Source organism: Sardina pilchardus, chromosome 2 (assembly GCF_963854185.1).
Source record: "Sardina pilchardus chromosome 2, fSarPil1.1, whole genome shotgun sequence".
In the NCBI taxonomy this organism is placed as follows: domain Eukaryota; kingdom Metazoa; phylum Chordata; class Actinopteri; order Clupeiformes; family Clupeidae; genus Sardina; species Sardina pilchardus.
Window position 1 is genome coordinate 36,107,741 of NC_084995.1, and position 15,164 is coordinate 36,122,904.

Here is a 15,164-nt window from a genome sequence, read left to right on the forward strand (position 1 = left end):
AATGTGTCTATGAAGTGTGGGTGGGGTGGGGGGGGGGGTATCTGACAATTGACTATACTGTATGAATGTGTGTGTGTGAGCGTGCAGGTCTTAAAAAGTGCTTCCTAATTACTTAGGTTCATACAATGTTTAACCTTTCTCATTCTATCGGGATGAAGTCAAGTAGCCTCATGAGCATATACAGTCTGTACAGAACAATCTCAGCCCCCTCATCTTTCTTTGGGAGTCCTTGGTGTTTGTACAAAAAAATGAAAACTGAAGAGGATGTTCCTTTAAGCATGCAGACACACAGTAACATAGACCTAGATCTGATCTCTTCTATCATTTAATGTTTTTATTCACTTGTTGATTTAGTCATTTATTTATCTATCTATTTATTTATTTATCAAATGTATTTATTTAATGACAATTTATTTTTTACTGTTTGAAATATGTTTAGTGATCTGTCATGCTGCCCTCATTTTGTGAATATGTTTTAATGTATGTATAGATATTATACATTATGTGCATATTTATGATGGACACCAAATAAAATCATTATGGAACTCTCTCCATTCTTGTTGTCATTTTAAAAGTATGTAACCAACATGGTATTAATTTACTGTAATCTGTTACTTGGTAATGCGATGACAAATCTGCCCTCTTTCTGGACTTCTTTGCCTTGTATTATGGTCTTTAAGAGTGGGGAAATGGGCGTCTAATTCATGCATATACCAGGCCTTTAAATAATAATAAATATATATACTGTATTTGCAATGATGATCAGTATTTTGCACTGAGGAGATGGCATTGCAACCTGCTGCCCTCCTGTGGCCAAATTCAGTTGACAAAAGACTCATTATCATAATCATAATTGTAGGTGAAGATGTGAAGAAGTTGTAGAGGCTGGTAACTCTGTAACTCTGGATCCTTATACCTTGGTTACTCTCAAGTCAACTTGAACAAGTTAAACTAAATAGTTGTTCAACATGTTTTATATTTCTCCATCTGAACTAGTCAAACAACATGCTATGTTGACCACTAGAGGGGAATGTTTCTATTCAAGCACGCTCAGCAGCACCCGTTTAGCCTTCATTATTAGTAGGGCTTTTTAAATTTTATTTTATTTTTTTATTCTTTACACATACAATTTCCCTTGTGTGTCTGCATACACATGAGGCTTTTTGAGGTAGCACACGAGTATTTTTCACCAGTGAGGACCATCTAATTTGGAGTAGCAATATAATGTGTCTGGAGTCAAAGCCACCACATGGTGTCGCCACGTGAAGTGCGCAGGCAACAGCAGCAGTGGGAGAGTGAAGTAGCGTCTCAAGAGAGTCGACTCTAATGCCATGACAAATTGTGTTGGCACTATTGATATTGTAAATGTATGTGTAATGGGATTCTCTGTCGGCCGGTCACAGAATTGCCTGAGTTGGAATGTAAATAGTTATTCTTTTGGCAGGAAAACATTTGGAAAAGGTTGACATAGATAATGTTACTTTATGTGTTTGTTTGTTTGTTTGTTTGTGTGTGGTGTGTGTGTGTGTGTGTGTGTGTGTGTGTGTGTTTGTTTGATTGATTGATCCGGAGAGCTATCGCCTCCGAGGAAAATATCAAGTCTTTTAAAATGTTCTGTAGCCTACTTATTGAAAGATGGAGAATGATCAAAAACGGATTTTGCTGTGCTAGACTTTTTTTCTCAATTTTATTTGTCAACTATGCACATGTGCAATAAACATGCCATATGGCTATGCAATTTCTACTCAAAGATATATGATGAAAGTAATATGTAAACGCTTGGGTCACTCTAGTAGAACCGTTTCCTGAAGAAGAAAAAAAACATCGATAATCCGATTTCATGGGCTACCATATTTTACTCAAGTGTTAATCTCAAAGTTTCACTTAAAGAGCGGACCAACAGTTGGGCAGAGCACTAAGTGGTTCAGCGTCCAAGACAGTGTCCGTATTGAAACATAAGGTTTATGCAGTCCCATGGCAGAAGATGTCCTTGATGACTGATTTATTTTCGGGGCCATAGGCTTAGCGAGTCTCTGCAGAGCCAGACAGTGTCCACTTGGTAGCCTCTCTTGCGTTGTTTTGGGACGCCAGTGAGGAAATCCCTAATCTCTCTCTGTGAAACTGCCCGAGGGCAACCACAGACTCAGATTAACCCTCGAATCAATTAGTTCGGGGAATAATGAATCAATAATCTTCTTAATCTTTAGTGGGGATAAACCAATTATAATTTCCACACCTTTTTGAATATGTTTGACCACTGAGAGGATTTTGGTTGTTCGTTTATCCTTTTTATAATCATGTTGGTCTGTGATGTCTCTTTCACAGTCCAGTTCAACTCCAGGTGTAAGGTGTATGGGCTGGTTGGATATATTTTTCGGAAATGTCCGTGTTCTGTTTTTCATTCTATTGCCTGTCATTGAAGAAATCTGGATGATGGTGAACTTCAAGTATAGGCTAAATGACCTACCTGGAACTCTGAAACCTGAACTACTACTAAGTGATAAATATTACGTTTATATTTTGGATAAGACCTGTTTGCAGAATCTACTGAATATTCAAGTAGACTTTGTTTAGTCTGCCCACTTCACAGAAATGTTGTGTCTGTGAGGGCTGACTCATTCGCACACCTCGCGGTGTAGAGGGTTAGCTACCGCAGCACTGGAAAATTGGAACACAATATGTGAGGCACACAAGTTTAGATGTGACAATTTAAAGAATGGCTCGTTTATTCACCTCTTTGAATGACGTGAATCTCTGCACACCCCATGACCACGGTTCTAATTTGTCTGGCAATCTGGAGAGCGAGCGCGCTGTGCGCTGCCTCTATGGCTCTGGCGCATGTGGCGGGATTCCCAGGGACTCCCAGTGTTAGACAGCTTGCGCATCAAGCCAGCCTTCTACAAACTCTGACCTCTCGGATCTCCGATGAAAACAGTCCTCGGCTGCTCTCTACCAGCCAGCCTTTTTAGGTACCAGGTCAATCAATGAAAAGCACAGAATGCGATCACAAGAAAAGAAACATTGCGAGCAGAAGAGCAACGTGTTGTCGAGTAGACCGGGGTGATTCAAAGTTCTTCCGTTGATACAGATTCAACAAGTTCATCTCTGTGCCTCACTAATGTTATAGTGCCAAGGACAATACACACCAAATTATGGCAACAAGAGAGCTATCATATTGTACATTTTTTTGGTGTCGTCAGCTCCATGCTTCCTAAAATATTAGCACTTAGGAGGAGTCTCTTTATGAGTAGTTAATTTACTGTCAGGAAATGACTCGTAAATATTTCCTTTTATCTCCCCTTTCCCTAATCCTCTTTAACACAGATTACATGGATTATGGATGGCTCTAGGGGATTAAGTCGACCTGTCGCAATGGGCAGTCGACGCTTTAAATAAGCAATACATAATCAACTATATATTTACGATTTTGTTTCATTCTTATAATTATTTCAACCACAATCACAGATATCCCAGAGATACTCTCTGGTTCATGAATTCTAATGCACCGTGACCAGAGCAATACGACGTCTCATTTATAACCTCTCATTGTACCGTCTGTTCAACAAATGCAAGTGCTGTTATTCCCATGAGCGCGGTCGCTCTGCAGAAGCCTCCACCACTGAGATGGTTGACATTAGAAAATTGATTGCACAGAGGTGACGGTCACGGTCCCCTCCACCCTTTTAGTCGCAGGAAAGAGGTGCCCTGTTGGGCAGCAGGTTCTGGCTCAGGTGCGACCAGCCTGACTCGGCAGCCATCCTACAGGTGTGTTGACTTTAAACAGGTCAGGAATCTCTTAAGTGAAAACATACACAATTTATTTAGATAACAAAGGTCAAGACAAAGGGAAGCGATCTCAATATTAAACAACTGGCGTTTTAATAGTGGGCTGAAGACGAATGGAGTAAACAATGTTCTGTTTAATTTTGCACCGCTTTTCCTTAAGTGAAATAACACAATTTCACAAAGACACCCAAATAAAAAAAAAAGTTCACATAATAAATTAAGTCACACATTTGATCCAAGCAGCAGCCGCAGCGTAACACTCTCCATTTATTATTAGCAATGGGTTGTCACTGACTAGCAAAGAGCGCAAGTGGTCCGTTTCCCACGGATTGTCCTTCAGAGTGCAGCTTGCGGCGTGGTGCGACATACACTTTTTCTTTCTTTTTTTCATTCACGAGAACAAAAAGACCCCCTCCAACTGGCTTTGTATACGCGTGGATAAGGGTTGTTTATAGACTCCGACCAGTTAGCATCTCAGGTACCAGCATAATTTGTTGTGAGGTGGCTGACAAACGTCCTCTTTGGCCACCACTGTGAGGCCACGCTGCTTTTATGCGCATACCAGCCCCAGTCATAATAAAACCATACGCATGGCAGTGAGCGCGCTGTCGCCTCTCAACTGGTCCATTTATATGTGTTTGTTTTTTAAGGACAATTCTAAAGGACTCTTGAGCAATGCATTACGAGCAAATGTAATAACAACAATGATAGGCCTGGCGTCGCTCAATTTTTGACTGCGTTTATAAACAAGTCGAAATGCTGTAATGATTAGGTAAACCTGTTGAAACGTTGGATATTATTTATGGATTGATAGCCTAGATTGCAATAGTTTTTAAAGGACTAAATTAATGGATGATTAACGTATCGATAGGGCTACCTGTCAATAATAAGAATATCAGTTATTAAAGCATTTCATTTATTATTAAAGAATGTGCGGTATTCAAATATGAAATCAAATGGTTAATACAATGGATGACCTTTATGGTGAACAAATATTAGGAATCCTATAGCTTTAGGAATGAGTCCAAAGGGAATGGATGTTTTTGAGGCTATTGTTGATATGTCTATCGTGGAAAGAGCCATATGAATGCAATGTGTTGGTGTTGTTTTCAGGAAAAAATATCTGAACAAGTACTTTTGAACCCCATAATATTGTGCAGCTTTGCATGTTCAAAAGAGATAGCAGCCTACTGTATCACCATAAAAAGCCCCAAAGACCTGCTCAGATCAAAGTCCATTATCCACTGCCTGCATAACTATTCGTCGTTTTGTGTGCTAAGCCCTATATTACAGAGTAAACTTCAATTCAAACGGGCTTACATGTAAATTAAAGCTGGACTGGATTGCATGCAAGTTCGTTATGTTAAAATGTGTTGTCTTCGTGTTATATAAACTTCCTTTTTTACCACCTCTCCACATTGTCTATTTTCTTCTTTTCAAATATAGCCTACCGGGGACACACGCAACTTTTCCATCTTTTATCTGCACCGACTGCTTTCACAAGTGTGAGCTTTTCGGTTCGATAATGACACTTAATATCATAAATTAGGGCCTTGCAAGGTGATGTTTCACTGAATGCTGTTTTGTCACCCTAAGTGCTCCCTTATGTTCTCTTGATTGTTTTGTAAACCGGCGAGTGCACACATTCGATAACGTGGCGGACCCGTTCGTAAAACCAATGATTGATGTACATCCCATTCCCCTGCCGACCAGTTTTCTTTGAATGACAGCGCCTTTCACTGACATTACTCGTATACAAATGTTTGCGCTTTATTAGTGGCCCTCAAGGAGAACCCAGGGGTGGGTTCAATGGGCTGGAAGCCTTGATAATTAAGTGCTCACTGGTTCTAACCTCCTGCACGCAGGCCGTAGAATGGGTGTAGGCTATACCTGCTTCAGACGTGTCTCCGAGGTGACAGGTCAACAATGGTTATTTTTTACCCTATGGTAGCACAGAATAACTTGTCTCATTGGGTTTTGTTGTCACTCTTTGCCAAAAGAACACAAACACGAAGGCAGCACGTGCAGGCCCTCTCCTCAAATCGGGGCGCTTTTCAGCATCATTCAACAAACACAGTGAATATAATCTAAACAAAAAGGCGCAGTGCCACATTTCATACTTCATACTGTGTGAACAGCAATTCTGAGTTTGGGGCTGAATATATTGAATTTCAAGTCGTTATGTCTTTAACATGGAAATAAAAAATACCTATAGGCCTAATGATGCCAAGGGGAAAATATATACAACTATAATAATGAGCTACTAAAAAATACTGATTATTTTAATGGGGACTCTTATTTACTGTAATAAAATATGCATAGGCCTACTGATATATGAAGAATCAAGATGTATAAGCATACTGATATGTATAGGCAATTTAGTTGAATGATGCAGTCTGTGCATGTGCATTTAATGTATATCTGTTAATTTTAGTGACTGGAAACTGATCAAATATGTTATTATTGTTATTTACAATGAGGAGTTTGCCACACACCAGAATCACGTTTGGGATGTTGGGCAGATAGGAGGGGTCAAGGGGAGTGGTTAGAAAGGCTTATGTTTTAGGTGCGCTGTCTCCTCTGTGGATAGAGAGAATGCCGCGCTCTGATTGGTTGGCGCTCATGGTTGATGGCACGCGACAGTGGATGTAGTTATAAGTGTCCTCGCGTGCCGGTCCTCAGCTGAAGTAACTCTTGAACATCCAGGGAAGAGTACTAGAAGTGGGCAACAGTTGTTACTGGGCAACGAGCAAACAGCTTTTTGAAAAAACATGGACACAATGTTGGATCCGTTCTCGGGGCTGGACTCCTTCTCCTCCCCTTATTTTGACGACGATGACTTTTTCACAGACCATTCCTCCAGAGACCATTTGGACACGGACGAGTTTCTGGATGACGACGTCAACTTCTTGACCAGCCAAATCCAAGATTATTACAAAGATAGCCGGATTACGCACGATGGGGAATACTGCGACGCTGGCAACTTTTCGTTCTCGTCTTCATCATCCACGTTCTCTTACGGCTGTGCAGACAGCACCTCGGAGCTGTCCCCTCACGGAGACGATGGGCCGCTGCTAAAGAGGCGGAGACGCATGAGATCCGAGGTAGAGATGCAACAGTTGCGCCAAGCTGCCAACGTCCGAGAGCGCCGCAGGATGCAGTCCATTAACGACGCGTTCGAAGGTCTACGATCTCATATCCCAACTCTGCCATATGAGAAGAGGCTTTCCAAAGTTGATACTTTACGCCTGGCCATAGGCTACATTAACTTCCTTGCAGAGCTTGTGCAGTCCGACATGCCAATTCGGAACCCCCACACTGATGCTCTAAACCAACCCAAAAAAGTTATAATTTGCCACAGAGGAACAAGTGAGTAGTGTTATTATTATTATTATTATTATTATTATTATTATCATCATCATTATAGTTGGTGTTGTTGTTCTTACTGTTGTCAACGTGTCCTGTTTCAATATCTAACATAAACACTTTTTTTGCGCCTTAGGATCTCCTTCTCCAAGTGACCCTGATTACGGTCTGCCTCCTCTCGCTGGTCATTCCCTTTCCTGGACAGATGAGAAACAGCTGAAGGATCAAAATATCATTAGGACAGCAAAGGTCTGGACCCCGGAGGATCCACGGAAGTTGCACTTAAAGTCATCTCTCAATAATATTGAGAATGAGCCTCCATTTGACTTCATATCCTAAGGCACTGTCATCATTTTATTGTATACACATATGTGTATTTGAACTGTATGGATGTATCCATGTATTTTTCTCACGTTTCTTTGTATAAGTGTATATATTTATATTTCTTGCAACCCTTTATTGTTTATTTGAAAAGGTCACTGGCAATCATCATTAGTAGTATGTTTATTTAATTGTTTTCAATGATTCAGTAATATATTGTTATTTCTTAATTTAACGTTAATTGTATGTAAAGATGAAATATGAAACATATATTTTTATAATGAATGAAAACTTGAAAGGTCCCTATTTATGATATTCTGAATAAAGCTCTTATACTGTATGACTTTTGTGTTTTGCAAATCAATTCCACGAAACATAATTATTCATAATACAAAACAACATGAATATGAAAACATAAAATTACCAGAAAAGCTTCAGGTTATAGAATCAGTTCAATGAATCTAACATAAAATAACACAGACGAGTCTGCAATGCATAATGAACAGACCTCATTTTGACACCTCAACAACGGTTGGTGCTAATGGAAATTTAGTCGTATGACTGAGCCTGTCATTTAGGAGGCGTCTCAGAGAATTAGAATGGATAGATGTACTGGACATTAATAAATAAGATATGCATACTACAAAGTGGTGGCACAATTTATTATGTGTGTTTACAATACATATTCCGGCACGTAACACACGTAAGCGCAACATTGACATGATGCTTGGCAAAATGTACTGTGATCGCGTAAAAGTGTAAAAGCAGACCAGCGGGTTTTCCTATAGGACTAATACGAGGCATGCTATTCAGCAGCCCATGTGCTGCCAGGGGCTGTTGCCCATGCACAGTGCACAGTGCAGGTGCTTCCAGGCGATTTTTTCCCGTGGTACCGGGCTGCTGCCTCATATAGCTGCCCGTCTGTCCTGTCTACGTCAGCTATCAGAGTTATTAAGAGGTAGTCCAAACAGATGTCCATGCCCACACATCCAACCCAAACCTGTGAAGCGCGCCTAGAGAACATCATCTGACCGGCTGCTCGGAAATCAAAGGACACAAGGTAGTCCCACCACTTTTGCATTAAACTTTGCAGCTCAATGCAATTAGCTTGTCTAGCCTGCAGACTATTAGTAGTAGTAGACGTAGAAATAGTAGCCTAGTAGCAGTAGTTATAGAAGTAGGCTAGTATCGTGTTGTTTTTTACGATTATATGCCACGGAATCTATCACAAAGAGCTTATGAAAACAAAGTTTGTCATCACTTCGAACTGAGCGTTATTTCTGACATTCAGCACGTATATGCTAGGCTTGTTATGTACGGACATCTCACTATGGAACCAAAACCTTAGTGTTTGACATGGGAGGCAACAAAACCATGTAATCTCATTACGGTCATTATAAAGTCTAATGCTAGCAAGTCAGACTTAATCTGAATAAATGAACCCCGAATCCAGCGACTTCGTCTTTAGTCAGTGTAACATTTCAATTTGGTTTGGTAAAGTGCCTGAAAACAATATAGGAAAGCGTACAGCATTGTTTCCTAGCACTTCTTACAATTGTACTCACCCACAAAACCATGCAAAAGCATCCTTTTGCAAGTACCGGTGAAGCGGAAGGGATACGCTTACCCAGTGAAACACCACTGTCTATCTTGTCACTCCAGTGCTTGGTCTTGGCAAGTCCTTAAAGAACCATTTACTGCCTGTCAAGTTTTATACTGCGCCCAAGACAACTGAAAGTTTAATGCCACTGGCATGACATAAAGAGTTCTCATGGATATAGGCTAATCAAGAATAATGTGCATTCTTAATACGGTTTGGAGTTTCTGGCTAGCACAAAAGTTGCACTAATGCCCTATGGGGCTAATATGCTGGAATAAACCAACATTCCTCGTTTTTTCAAAACATTTAGCATCTCCATTGGCAAGAGAGTAAATAGGACGTTTGGTCGTTTTGCAAAACCGATTTTTGGACAAACTAATCGAGCAGATTCCTTTTTCCTTTTGCATATCCCTGAAAGTGAAAACCGCCCTTCTCCGTATCTTACTAAATGTAATCCTCATTAAGCCCATGTTAATTATTGGGAGCGACGCCTAACAAGATTCTCATAAGCTGTAAATCTGATGGATTATCGCGCTCAAAATATGGATGGCAACTGCAAATCCATGAGCCCACCGCGTTTTGATTAATGTTTCCGCACTCTGGCATCAGGGTACCAGCTGCCAGCATTGAACAAACACCAGTTGAGCCTACGCAAAATAACTCTCCTGGGTAAGTCCTCTTTCGCCAAGCCCCTTGGTGCCCATTGGCAATGGCATTGCGTATTGCTCCATTCGCTGTTTCTACATATTTGTCATCATCAGAAATAAATTATTCCCACGACGGGATGTGAGTCTGGCTCGACCAACAGGTGTTTGAATTTGGCTTACAGACGCTGGCTCAGGAGGGAAGGGAGCACTTGGTTGCCAGAATACAGGCTGCTCAGGCGCCCCTCATTTAACACGGCGTGGATGCCCTGAACAATTGCAATGATATCTTTATTGCAAGGCCTATGTCCTAGGCAGTAGCATATCCATTCCCGCGGAGGTTCTCCACGATGCACCTGGTATTTCAAACTTGGTCTTTTTGTGCGCCCGAGTCCTGGACAGCAGCTGCTTAAAACAAGCAAAGAGAGAGGCCCTTGCTTTAGCGTCTCCAAGATGTGTTGGCATGGTTTTCTTGTCTTTAATGCGCCATTAACCATTGTCGCTGCACAATATGGGAACTGTAAAGCATGATGTATGTTATAATAAAACGCATTTGCCACGATAGACCCAGGCGGAAAGCTCTAATGTGAGCCAGCAAACTGTTAAGGCCTTGTTTTGTCCTCTACAGCGAGCGGACAATTAAACTCGTGACCACTGGCGAGCCTTCATCAGCCAATTAAATTTATGTCTGCTAATTTTTCAAGCTGAAAAAAGAGACTCGATGTGGACTCCCAAGGACGCTGATTTTGTGCCATCACCTGGCGTCCAGACTATGGTCCCATTTACACAGAAGAGAGCACGCTGAGCCTCTCCTAGAGTTACCATGCTAACACCAAATCCTCACCAACCCAACACGATTGCCTCCGCCTCAGAGCAGCTATAATACATCTACCCAATACGAAGAATTGAATTGTTTCGTGGCTCCAATTTTATGTGTAAGATTGGCAGATGTTACGATAGACAACTAAAAAAAAAAAGTCCGAGGCTACTTTTAGGTGAAAGGATACCAGTGAATTTCATGTGCAGCACAAAGCGCTTTGGGTATCTTCAGAAAAAAAACATGTACCACGATAAACAGACTTCAACCTGCTCTATTGTCAGCTATTGTGTCGTTTTGAATAATTAAGGTTAATAAGAAAAGGTTTATACTTTCAATGCCAGCGCCACAGGTGCGGGGTGACATGATGAATGATGTGCCTGATTTTTGCCAAGCTCGAGAGCCCTTCTCTTGTACCTTAAAGCTGATAGAAAATATTGTCATTTCTTTAATTCACAGCATTACTTTCATTCAGGACAAAGCCGGGATGAAAAGCGTATGCTGCAATGAAGCACACAACGTGGTGGCTACTATGCCTTCCAAAAGAAAGAGATTCAATGCCCGAAGCGCGCTTTGGTTTGTGCGCAAGTACTCCATCTAAATCAAATAAAGGGAACCTTTCCAACTTTTAAAAGACCACATTTTACCTTTATTGAAGCTCCTACGGCTGTATCCATTAAGCATATGGTGCTTAGGCACCAGGCTTTTGTATTGAGGACGCCCTCGAGACTGCAACCGGTGTCTATTCCGAATTATTTAACTTCTTAGGGAGCCAGACCGATCCTAAATAACAAGTGCACAAAGGCGCACGCGTGTACAAGATTTGCCTCTAAAAGTAACACCTTTCAGAAGAGCATGACAAGTGGCAATGACTGTCGTAGACTGGACGCACTGCCGTGATTGAAAAGACAGACAGTGCCACCTTCCATATCGCTTTTCTTTGGGTCTTATTGTCTAAAGTCTAAACACAAATCTCTTTTGCGCACGGAGATATCCTGGCAACGGTAATGGACAGTGCGTACAGAGAGCTTTGCGCCGAGTAGCCACGTGTGTAGCCTATATACCCGTGCGACAATGAATTTGAAATGAAAAACAAAAAGTTCCAAATAAGGTTTTATTCTTAAAAATACTTTTAAAAATACTTGCAAAACAATTCGTTTGACGTTCCAATTAAAAATTTAATTATTCAATTATTATGAATAACATTATGAATACATATTCCATTATTATCATAATTATTTTTGCCATTGTTATTGTTGTTTTTGCTGTCCTTCTTCTTCTTGATATTAGACTAATAATAACTTCACAGTCAACTTTGTGGCTCCTGTTACAATATCAATTCTGTGCAGGGATACTGGCATATGGAACAAGTGGTGGAAGAAGGCAGACGCGCACTCGTTTCTAATGTCTCTATGGTACCAATTAGGCCTAGGTTAAATAAAGAAGCACATGTAAAAAGTAACTGCAAGGCAAATCACATGTTTAACACCATGGAAATTACGCAATCATGAAGCATGCTTTTTTTTCATCCATCCGTAAAATATTTATATTCATACAAAATGCAATATATTTCCCACGATAATGGTAATCATTAACACGTAACAGGAAAACGTTTCAAATGTGTTATTGTACAGTAAAGTCAGCAATACTGACAATATGGACTTCTACAGAAGTTTAAATGCGATGAGCGATTTTGCTATGAGGGTGGGTTTGGGCTATGAGCAGAATATGACAGAGACAGCTGGCCCAGTCCAATCATGAAATCCCCCCCTTGGTGGACCATACACATCGGCAGTGACCTTTCTGCAGGGGAATCTGGGAAGTGCCTTTGACTGAATTAGCCATAAAGACGGCTCGCTATTATCTTTGTTCTCGGGAGAATGGGCTGAATATCGCGCTTAATATGAGCGGTATTGTGTCCAGCTTTTGCGTGCCCTATATGAAATATGACTTTCCATTGATGCATGCTCGCGTAGGCTTGGGAGGCAGAAACCCCATTGGGCTGCGTAGTTTATTCGCTCAAAAGCGCCTTCTACTTGATTGTAATACCGGCACAGAAGGCTTTAGCCCTCCTAAGTTTACGGCTAAAGGAATGTACCTTGGCTAGGCGGACACAAATATAGTTTATATTATATTATGTTCCCCCTGTCCTAAGAACAAAACATGAGCCGCCTTCACTAAACCCTTAAAAAAAAACTTAATTTAATTTTAAACGACACATTTTGCATGGAAAAACATTTTGAATATCTGGGGTCACTGTTGATTCTTACTGATCTAGATCAACTGGAATTAAAATCAACAAAGATCAGCGATGTGACATTTTTAACTCTCAAGACAACTGGAGGATTCTGATCATGCTTCAAAAATGCTAAATTTTGTTGAAATAAAACAGATCCGTAAGTTTGTCCCTAGCACCGAAATGAGGGTGATTGGTGGGGATGTGCTATGGTGTGTTGTGGGCCTGCTAAAATTGGTTCCACAACTCTTATTTTACACCAAACAAAAGCCATTTTTTCCCTCTGTTGATAAACGCACTTCTCATTTAAAAGAAGACAGAAAGTGCATTGCGCATGAATTATAAGGCTCTCTCGGTGGTTGATGATTGATCTATTTTTATTCAATCTACTTTTTTACCTCGTGCAAAGGAACAAAAAGTTAAACAAAAATGTGATAAATTACAAATATGCTAATTTCATTCAGTTGAGTTGTAAGTGTGTCTCGCTGGAAGTGAATGAGGCCTTGCAGTCAGTCTGTGCGCACTCGGGGAGCCGGGACCCTGGGGTGCGGATCAAAGCGCCCCATTCTCTTTTATCCCCGGTATTCTCCCCCAAACCATTTCGATACAATATGTTTCCGTGATGGACGTCATGTGCTAAGGACATAGAACTCGTTGCAACCTAGCAAAATGTGTCTAGCGCCCTTTGTTCCGTTCGCCGGAGTTTCAGAGGCCTTTTTTCGAGGTTGCCAGGTTCCTAAAGTGTAAAAGCATGCATCATTTTTCACCAGGTCCTGTTTTAATATTCACAAAAGGGAATCTATGAAACAGACCGTTCACTTGTTTGCTGGCATGAACTTCACTGCTGTCCAACTGATCTCTTTTCCTATTATAATCATTTCACAGCAGGGATGTATTTGCAAGACAAATGCAGTCAAAAGTTGAGCCCCACAAACTGGGCCTTTTCAATTAAATGGGATAAATTCAATGCAGTGGATTAATACATGCATCTCTACAGAATGACAGAAATAGGCCTACCAAGCCATTTCCGTACTTTACCAACAAAACTGCTAACTCCATTTACTGTAAGTAGGCTATAAAACGCCTATGGATTTTCTCCAGAACACAAATTATTTATTTTGCTAAACAACTTGAATCACTAGTCCCACAGAATCTATTCAGTGTTGTGTGTGTACCCTTGACAACATGACTACTCACTAATGCACTCAGGGTGAGCTCATTGGATCACCGTTTTGCACAATACGAGCCGGAGCAAGAGCAAAAGCTTTGGTGGAGCAGCTCTATCCAGTCCTGACCAATGTTTCGGTCCCTGTGATTGGCTGAAATGGCCTGGAGCCAGCGCTGGGAAACTTTCCAGACTTGACTCCCATTAACCCTCTATGGTGAAACTCTGCTGGAATCCAACACACCAGCCACCGCCATTTATCCACCAACTAATGAAACCAATTAATTTCTGGGAGCCAAACAAAAAAAATCACGCTTTGTGGTTTTACAACCTGAGCTTCAAACTCCCCCCTTTCCTCCTTTCTAAAAGGAAGTAAGTGGAGAAAGACACCCTCCTCCTGTGCGTGTTTAAGGTAATAATATATATGTGACACCTGATGGCCTTTTCTATGGCAACAGCTTGCCAGGCGCATGGCCCGTGGTGGCGGTGCCCAGATCCACTGCTGAATTTCAAAGAGCCCTCAGATGCAGCCACACTGGAGTCAGCGGCTAACAGGACACACAGAGACATAATCACATCACATCACATAATCTCAATAAAAAACAGGCCATGCTATCTGAAAGGCAGGTTATGACACCCAATAACCATCTGTTATAAATGACAGCCAGCGAAAGGGGAAATTGTTAATTGATTCTAGGCTTGTCGGTGCGGGTCATGGGGTCTGATGTGAATGGCGCTTGCTCAGGGAGAGCTGAGGAGCTAATGAGCGGCCAGTGGCAGACTAGAAAACCAAACTCGACTCTTTAACTCACGCCAGAGGAGACGGGAGATCAGAGACCGCAGTGGCAGCACACGTCTGACCAGGTGTGAGTGACAGAAGTTAACAATCGCAAGATAAACAATTACTCATTAACACAAGAGTAGAATGAAACACAGAGACTATATAGTCAGTGAACAGGGGCTGGCTAATACAAGACAGCCGAAGAGGAGACTCTGGAGATGACAAAGCATTTCCATTTCCTTCTCTTTCTCACTTTCTTCCTCCTTTCTCGGTGACATTCAGGCTGAAATAGCACAGACATCCAAACCGCTTATTGTATGGACGTGGCCATTGAGACCATTCGCAATGGCCTGCATTCCTGAGAGAAAGCTAAAGGACATTCCAGGAGTACCCAACACCAGCGCGCTCAGAATGGCATACTGTTAGTCATGTCTCTTCCACTCAAGCT

General features: G+C 41.3%; 1 protein-coding gene across 1 annotated transcript; it reads left to right on the forward strand.

Moving 5' to 3' along the window:
- Positions 1-6,557: 6,557 nt before the first annotated feature.
- On the forward strand, positions 6,558-7,642 carry ptf1a (pancreas associated transcription factor 1a). The gene is made up of 2 exons (XM_062556616.1): positions 6,558-7,155; positions 7,289-7,642. The coding sequence occupies exons 1-2, from the start codon at positions 6,558-6,560 to the stop codon at positions 7,489-7,491; spliced, it is 801 nt and encodes a 266-aa protein (XP_062412600.1). The 3' UTR covers positions 7,492-7,642.
- Positions 7,643-15,164: the final 7,522 nt, after the last annotated feature.

Coding starts and splice junctions, on each gene's coding strand:
- ptf1a (XM_062556616.1), top strand. CDS start 6,558: ATGGACACAATGTTGGATCCGTTCTCGGGGCTGGACTCCTTCTCCTCC. Junction 7,156..7,288: donor AATTTGCCACAGAGGAACAA/GTGAGTAGTGTT, acceptor TTTGCGCCTTAG/GATCTCCTTCTCCAAGTGAC.